This window comes from Colobus angolensis, unplaced genomic scaffold, assembly GCF_000951035.1.
Source record: "Colobus angolensis palliatus isolate OR3802 unplaced genomic scaffold, Cang.pa_1.0 Scaffold38, whole genome shotgun sequence".
Lineage (NCBI taxonomy): Eukaryota > Metazoa > Chordata > Mammalia > Primates > Cercopithecidae > Colobus > Colobus angolensis.
The window spans coordinates 6,404,649-6,413,663 of NW_012117154.1; the positions used below are offsets into that span (position 1 = coordinate 6,404,649).

Consider the following 9,015-nt stretch of genomic DNA (forward strand, 5'->3'; position numbering starts at 1 on the left):
TATTGAATCACCGGTTCCCAGTGCAGTTATCTCCCCTTTATCTATAGGCGCTCTGGCCTCTCCTCCATGTGTGTGCCCCTCCCCACCCTGCAAGCAGGTGCCCTGTGTGGCTACAAGCTGTGGCAAATCTTCGTCTGCAGTAGGTCAAGGGACAACCGTGAAGAGAGAACACTGCATCTGCCACTGCTGCCCCAGTGGGCAGCTCCTCCAGGGACAGGACCCGGGGAATCAAAGGAAGTGAACGCCCCTTAGTGTAGGCTTCGTCCCACTGAGCCACGTCGGAGAGCATCCCGCAAGAGGAGGAGGCGGCACCCGACTGGAGGAGCAGCCCCTCTGCACGCAGGATCGTCCTCGTGCCCAGCCACCGTGGGGACACACCAGCGTCGGCTGCTTCAAATGCTTCACTGACTGCAAAATGTGACTCTCCGCTGGGGGTAAAATTCGTTGTCCCACTTTTTAAAAAATATATTTTGGGCCGGGCGCGGTGGCTCAAGCCTGTAATCCCAGCACTTTGGGAGGCCGGGACGGGCGGATCACGAGGTCAGGAGATCGAGACCATCCTGGCTCGTCTCTACTGAAAAAATACAAAAAACTAGCCGGGCAAGGTGGCGGGCGCCTGTAGTCCCAGCTACTCGGGAGGCTGAGGCAGGAGAATGGCGTAAACCCAGGAGGCGGAGCTTGCAGTGAGCTGAGATCCGGCCACTGCACTCCAGCCCGGGCGACAGCGAGACTCTGTCTCAAAAAAAAAAAAAAAAAAAATATATATATATATATATAGTCATGGAAGATTTCAGGAATAACCGAATAAATGCTTCACTAATAACACAATTCAATGTTTACAGGAAAATTGAATAATTCAAGATGTAAGTGATGTCCCCCTCAAAAATATATGTATACATTTGAAATGACCTAGATTGATGGGTTTGGGTTTTGTATCTGATGCTTGTGGTTTTATTTTCTTGGAAGAGGAAAACATCATACCTGGCACAGAGATGTGTTCTGTAAATGATTGAGGGGTGGGTGGGTGGATGGACAAATGGATGGATGGATGGATGAATGGATGGAAGGGTGGATGGATGGAAGGACAGGTGGGTGGATAGATGGATGGATGGATGGATAAATGGATGGAAGGGTAGATGGAAGGATGGATGGAAGGGTAGATGGAAGGATGGATGGAAGGGTAGATGGAAGGATAGATGGGTGGATGGGTGGATGGGTAGATGGATAGAGGATAAATGGGTAGGTGGATAGATGGATGGATGGATGGATGTGTTTTTGGGGTGAATGGATGGATATGTGGACAAATGAATGGATGGGTGATGGATGCACATATGAATCAGAATGAGGGATACATGAAATAATGTGTGCAGGGGGCTCAGTAGGCCTCCGTTGAATACTTGTTGGGATTATGCCCGTGTTAACGCTTTGTTCTCTCACTATTTAGGGAATGATCACGTTAATCTTGGCCACTGACATGGCAAGACATGCAGAAATTATGGATTCTTTCAAAGAGAAAATGGAGAATTTTGACTACAGCAATGAGGAGCACATGACCCTGGTGAGTGGCTTGTTCTGCCTGTGTGGGCAGCCAGGCGGTGGGCTGGCTGAATGGGTCATCCATCCAGCTCACACTGGAAGCCAAGAAGCCAGAAGTATTAGTCTTGCCTTGAAACATGGTATCTGTAAATCTGGTTTTCAAGGTCATGACTCTTACTAGGAAAGTCCCGGGCAGGGCCTCCCTCCTGACGGAGCCTCCTTCATGGTCGGAGGCGGCACTCTCCCATTCCTCCATCTCTTTTGGATTTGAGGGAGGTAAGTGGGTGAAGGCCATGCATCTCGCTCTGCTTTCCAGAGAATAAAACCAACTCTCCCATGAAGGCACAGCCCCAGCCCATCTCTGTGGGGGCAACTCCAACACAGTCCCTGCTCCCCAAGCCGGCATCCCCCCCAGGCCCACACCATAGCCCGGCACCCCCCTCTATCACCAGGACAAGGTGGCCAGAGAAGGGGTAGGGGCCCTCCCCCATGAGAAGGTGCAGCATCTTCCTTTCGGAAAGGGCAGGCACTGGGCACCGCAAGGCACACAAGGACTGGAGCACGACTCATGCCTGGAATCCAGCACTTTGGGAGGCCATGGCGGGAGGATTGCTTGAGTCCAGAAGTTTGAGACCAGTCTGAGCAACATTAGCAAGACTCCATCTCCACAAAAAAAAATAACAAAACAAAAAATCAGTGCATACCTGTTGCGTGGTCCAGCTGCATGGTCCTCTATCTCTTCCTGCCTGTAACGGCAAGTCCAGACCCAAGCAGCTCAGCAGGCCATGTTCTGCCTCCTGTTACCTCAATTCCAAAACCTCTTCTTTCAGCTGAAGATGATTTTGATAAAATGCTGTGATATCTCTAACGAGGTCCGTCCAATGGAAGTCGCAGAGCCTTGGGTGGACTGTTTATTAGAGGAATATTTTATGCAGGTAAGAGTCTTGCAGAGCAATCAAGCCTCCAGCCAGTCTTATTAACCCCACTTAGTAAGGGTTTGCGTTAAACAGCATGCCAGGGTGGACCCACATATTCACCGGGCCGCGGACAGTTCAGCCTCCAGAAAGCCTTCACGGTAGGCGTACATCAGAAACAAAATAGGTTATAATTTGATACCTGAAAGAGAGTGACAATCCAGAAAAGCTAATGTCCTAAAACTGCCACCTGTCACTGCTAATTGAACCATTATTAGAAGCAGCCTTGTCAAGCCAATTGCCTGAAAGTCAAGAAGCAAGAACTGCAGAGGCAGGAGGGGCCCCGAGAGGGCTGAGACCCAGCAGGTCAGCTCACACAGATGGCCATGGGGAAGGTCGGGGATGCAGAAAACCAAGCCAGCTGAAAACAGCCACCAAATGTTAATACAACAGCTTGATCAAGCCTAGGAGAACTCGGGAGGCTTTCTGTAGGACACCTCTGCTGTCCTGTGTTACATGCAGCTTACCTCTGTCTGTCTCTCATCTCGGTCTTCCCAGCTAGACCTGCATGCCCAGCTCTGTTTAGCACTGAAGATGCTGTCGCCCTCGCCTTGTTCTTTACTGGGACACATTTGTGGTGTAGTTTGGTTGGTTGGTGGTTAACTGGCACATCTTGTCTTTCTCTGAGAACAGCGATCTGGTTCCGGGGCATTTCTGTCTTTAATGTTGCTATCTGCTGCATTCCCTGCAGAGCGACCGTGAGAAGTCAGAAGGCCTTCCCGTGGCCCCGTTCATGGACCGAGACAAAGTGACCAAGGCCACAGCCCAGATTGGGTTTATCAAGTTTGTCCTGATCCCAATGTTTGAAACAGTGACTAAGGTGAGTAACTGTCACCACATGTGACACTTGCATACACTCAGATACACAGGCACACGCAGGTACACGCAGGCACATGCAGGCACACGCAGGCACACACACAGGCACACACACACACAGGCACACGCATGCACATGCATGCACACACAGACACGCAGGCACACAGACACACACACAGGCATATACATGCACACAGGCACACACTCATGCACACACACAGGCACACACACACACAGGCACACGCATGCACATGCATGCACACACAGACACGCAGGCACACAGACACACACACAGGCATATACATGCACACAGGCACACACTCATGCACACACACAGGCACACACAGGCACATATATATACACACACGCACAGGCTCACAGTCATGCCTCCACACGTACACAGGCACACAGATGCACACACAGGTACACATGCACACACAGGCACACTAGTACACATGCACACAGGCACACACATGCACACACAGGTATGCACAAGCACACACAGGTACACACGCACACAGGTACACACGCACACACAGGTATGCACATGCACACACACAGGTACACACACACACACACGCACAGGTACACACGCACACAGGCACACACCCAGGTACACACAGGTATGCACATGCACACACACAGGTATGCACATGGACACACACAGGTACACACGCACACAGGCACACCTGCACATCCTGAGCAGCCTCTTCCCCGGCTGTCGTGGTGCTGTCGTGGTGACCGCTGTCCCTGCTCCATCCGGAGCCTGCTCCCCACAGCCTGACCCGTGACCCCAGCATCTCCCACTCCGTGCTGCACTCCCTGCCTTGCCTTGCTGGGCCCTGGGGGGGCCCCTCATTGCCCTCCCACATCACTGCTGGCCTTCAGGTCCCTGGAGGCAGCACCGGCTGTTGACTCTCCTGTCCCCTCTCTGCATCCCAGTTCCACTGAGTCCTCACCTGTGGAGGAACCACTGAGCTCTGTGCCCTCGAGCTGTGAAGCCTCCGTCCAGCTCCCAGTCTCACCGCACCCAGCCACCAAGGCCTTGCTCCCTGCACACAGCTCTTTCCTGCCCAGCTCCCCCCAGGGCCCCTGAGCTGTCTGTGGCCCCTGCCAAGGCCCCCACCTCAAGGCACCCCCAGCATGTGCAAAACAGGCCCATCTCTTGTTTCCCCCAGGGGTCTGGTCTCACAGCCTTGCACCCTCCGACCTTCCTGGGCTCCCAAGTGCTGTGGATCCTTCTGCTCCAGGGCATCTCCTGGAGCCACCCCCACCCACTTCCCACTCCCAGGACCCTCAGCCGGGAGGCTGTCGGCTCCTTTCCCCTGACCCTTGTCTTTGTTAGAACCTCAGAACCTGTCCCCAACCCTCATCTCACGGGCACGGGGGACACAGGAGGTGGGGGGCAGACTTTCTGTAGGACCTCATGGAGGGCGATGAGGGCCAGAGACAGAGCCACAGCGGGTGGGGGCGGCAGAGCCGGCACGAGGGTGTCCAGGAGCTGGGACTGGCCCAAAGGCTTCTGCACAGTGCACCTGACACCTGTTTTTCTCCAACGTTTCCCATTCCCTTAAGAATGAGGGACTCTGAATGAATCCGTTTTTCTCTCCCAGCTCTTCCCCATGGTTGAGGAGATCATGCTGCAGCCGCTTTGGGAATCCCGAGATCGCTATGAGGAACTAAAGCGGATAGACGACGCCATGAAAGAGGTAAAACGCACCGAGAAGAACCTTCCTTCCTTGTGGCAAGCAGGCATACCGCCCTCCGCACTCCTGACTCCAGAACCTGGGACGTGCCAAGCAGGGCACCACTGAAGGTGGCCCCATGGACAGGCGCACGTGTCCCTTCCATCAGAAAGCCTGGCTCAGTGAAATTAGGGAACGTGATACGGGAAACCAAAACTGCATTCGCCAAGAACGCATCAGGGCTCAGAACCTTCGAGGGAGTTTACTGGCCGTGCCCTTCACAGAAATCACAACTGTCACTCACACCTGTGAGCACCCAGGTGTCCTTGGGCGTGTCCGCCGCTGTTAGAGCGTCTGGGACCCCTCTGAGTACAGCGCCTGGCCTGGCCCCAGAGCCGACTTGTTCAGAGGAGGCCATGGGCTAGAAAGGGGCCCTCCCCTGGCACAGGGGCAAAGCGACCATCCACCTGCCAGCTTCCGGGCCCAGAACACACACCAGCACCTCTCAGGGGACAGGGAGCCTGGGGCTGGCTTTCGGTTGCTGTTGCGTTGACATCGTTTTGGAGGAAGGGGTCCAGGTCACAGGCTCAGGGCCCACGCAGTCGTTCCACAGATTCCCCCGGCTGTCTGCTGTCCAGCCGCCCATGGTGTGGCCTCCGCCCCGCCCTCCTGCCTCCTCCCCCCAGCGCCCCCATGCAGCTCGAACAGCCTCACTACTCCTGCACAGTGTGACACCTCCTGGCCTTGGCCGGTGTTGCCTCTGCCACCCCCCGCCCCCCACAGTGCCCTTTGTACCACTGAAGCACCCTCCAAGGCCCGTCAGTCAGGGCTCCCCTAGTTACTGTGCCCACCACGCCATCTTTTCTGCCTGGGCGCTCCTGAAGCCCATGTGGCCCACGATGCCCTTTTGAGCACTGAGCCATTTTCCAGGAGTAGCCTTGTGTTGGTCTCATCTCCCTCGACGGACGGCCCCGTGCTCCCCGTGCCCACGCCCGCCTGGGGCGCCATGCCAGGCATGTGATAGATGCCCAGCAATTGCTTAGAAATTGACTGAAAATCCAGACCAGCTGCCCTGACTTCTCCAGTTGACAGAAAGTCACAGAAAGGTCTCTACAGCTCTGGAAGGCTGAGCGCACTTATGGAGAGGGACAGAGGTAGCGAGAAGGCTCCTCCTACTCCAGGACCCCGCAGGAGAGCCGAACGGGCTTCTGCCTCTCTCGTGGGCCTCCGAGAGCCGTAGCCCTCATGGCCTTGAGTCTCTAGGCCCGAGCCCTGCTGCCCAGTAGGGGACACTAGGGTTCTTCAAGGCCTCTGCCTTCCCCCTCTTAACCCCCACAAAAAGGACAGTCACACCAAAGAGGTGAAAAGGCCCAAGTCACAGGCTCTGCACACACCACCAGTCCCTGCGGCTGTGGTGGCTGCGGCTGGGTGAGGCACCAAGGGTAGCGGGGCCTGGAGACCACAGGCTTTCCCATTGCAGCACCTCCAGGCAACAGAAGCTGCTGGAAGAGAGGCAGACACTCCCCTGCTGTCTCCTGCTCCCTGACTTGGCCTTCTCTGCACTTTGTTCCAGTTACAGAAGAAGACTGACAGCTTGACGTCTGGAGCCACTGAGAAGTCCAGAGAGAGAAGCAGAGATGTGAAAAACAGTGAAGGTAATGCTGTCACTGCTGAAGTGACGTCAGTCCATGCAGTGATTCCGACAAAGGACAGAAGGAAGAGGAAGGGGAGAAAATCTGAATTTTGGAATACCTTTAAATGAATGGAATTTTTTTTTTTTTTTTTTTCCAAACGAATTCTCGCTCTTGTTGCCCAGGCTGGAGTGCAATGGTGTGATCTCGGCTCACTGAAACCTCCACCTCCCGGGTTCAAGCAGTTCTCCTGCCTCGGCCCCCTGAGTAGCTGGGATTACAGGCATGCGCCACCACACCTGGCTAGTTTTTGTATATTTAGTAGAGACAGGGTTTCACCATGTTGGCCAGGCTGGTCTTGAACTCCTGACCTCAAGTGACTCACCTGCCTCTGCCTCCCAAAGTGCTGGGATTACAGGCGTGAGCCACTGCGCCCAGCCGAATGAATGGAAATTTTATTCCTTGCATCTAATCATTAGAATTAGGCTCTTAAGGCTGGTGGCTCACGCCTGTAATCTCAGTACTTTGGGAGGCCGAGGTGGGCAGATCACTTGAGGTCAGGAGTTCGAGACCCAGCTTGGCCAACATGCTGAAACCCCATCTCTACTAAAAATACAAAAATTACCCAGGTGTGATGGCACATACCTGTAGTCCCAGCTACTTGGGAGACTTGAGGCAGGAGAGTCACTCGAACCTGGGAGGCGAAGCTTGCAGTGAGCCGAGATTGCGCTACTGCACTCCAGCCTGGGCAACAGCGAGACTCCATCTCAAAAGAAAAAAAAAAAAAGAATGAGGCTCTTAAAGAAGGGGAACATGCTTTAGTTAATAGAAAAACATCAATAATTAGCATATGCATCACTTATAAGAGTAAGGACTTTTTAAAAGTGCAATTGAAGTACTGAAAACTTCACCAATCACGTGTTGGCTTTCTATGGCTTTGAGAGTTTCTCTGCACTTGTTGATATAGTTATTCAGCTCACGGGGAATGCAGAGCAGCCATTTGTTCACCTCATAATAAGGTCACACTATACATGTCTAACAGATAATTCAAGAGAGAGTGCATCAAGCACGTAAGGCTCAGGGCAGGATAAACGGGACATGGCTTATAAGCGGGGCAGCAACAGGCTTTGGTGTCCAACACACCTGGTTTTGAGTCCAGGCTTGCCAGTTACAAGCCGAGAGACGTGCACAAGTGTCTCAGCCTCTCTGAACCTCAGAGCCCCAATCTCTAAACCAGAGGCAATAATATCATTGTTACTGCTATTTTAGTGATTAAATAGTCAAAGTGCTGGTCTGGTCCCTGTGAAGGGCTCAGTCAATGTTGGTATTTAATTTTTTAAGTCAGTTCATATTTTTCAGTGGCTCAGAAAAGGGATCAATATTGTTTTATTTTGCTTAAGTGTGTTCAGCAATGTATCTGATGGCCTCTTTCTTTTAAAATGGTCTGTATGTCGGCCGGGTGCCGTGGTTCACACCTGTAATCCCAGCACTTTGGGAGGCTGAGGCAGGCAGATCACTTGAGGTCAGGAGTTTTAAACCAGCCTGGCCAACATGGCGTGATTTCAGCTCACTGTAACCTCGACCTCCCGGGTTCAAGCGATTCTCCTGCCTCAGCCTCCCAGGTAGCTGGGATTACAGGCGTGTGCCATCACGCCTGGCTAATTTTCGTATTTTTAGTAGAGACAGGGTTTCACCATGTTGGTCAGGCTGGGCTCAAACTCCTGACCTCGTGATCCACCCACCTTGGTCTCCCAAAGCGCTGGGATTCCAGGCGTGAGCCACCGCGCCCTATTCCTAAAAAAACAAATCAGTCATCTTTCCCTTCTTCCAGGAGACTGTGCCTGAGGAAAGTGAGGGGCGTGGCTGCGGTTCCGGACGGGCTGGCAGAGCTGCGCGGGATTCTTGTGCGGGAAGAGCTGCCCTGAGCACCTGGCACCACAAGACCACGTTTTCTAAGAAACATTTTGTTCACTGATACAAAAAAAAAAAAAACGGAATTCATGATGCTGTACAGAATTTTATTTTTAAACTGTCTTTTAAATAATATATTCTTATACGGAAATGGGTACTGTACTTCTTCTTTGCTAGAGTTGTGTATGCTGCTTCTGGTAAGTTCTCTCGTGGAGATGAAGGACACTGTGCTTTTCCCCCAGATGTATCTTAGAGCAGTTGACTAGTGTGTTACGGTGCGTATGTCCCTGTAAATTTAGCATTAAATATCAGAACGGTGCCCTGAGCGCAAGGATGTGCACGGGTCCTGTGTTTCTGAGCAGAGGGGGATGTTAGTGCCATGTGTGGGACATCTGGGGACTGAGGCAGGGTGGCCAGACTGTAGGACATGTGTCGGAGCAAACACACCCACGACCACGGGGA

General features: G+C 53.0%; 1 protein-coding gene across 8 annotated transcripts in view; it reads left to right on the forward strand.

Annotated features, from left to right (window-relative positions):
* Positions 1-8,704, forward strand: part of PDE9A (phosphodiesterase 9A) — a 74,743-nt gene extending 66,039 nt beyond the window's left edge. For all 8 annotated transcript variants that reach the window (XM_011954099.1, XM_011954093.1, XM_011954094.1 and 5 more), the window contains 6 exons: positions 1,445-1,558; positions 2,367-2,471; positions 3,202-3,330; positions 4,940-5,035; positions 6,585-6,666; positions 8,474-8,704. In XM_011954099.1, the coding sequence (XP_011809489.1) occupies positions 1,445-1,558; positions 2,367-2,471; positions 3,202-3,330; positions 4,940-5,035; positions 6,585-6,666; positions 8,474-8,487 (540 nt within the window). In that variant the 3' untranslated portion in view covers positions 8,488-8,704. The remainder of the gene's footprint in view (positions 1-1,444; positions 1,559-2,366; positions 2,472-3,201; positions 3,331-4,939; positions 5,036-6,584; positions 6,667-8,473) is intronic.
* The last annotated feature ends 311 nt before the right edge of the window (positions 8,705-9,015 follow it).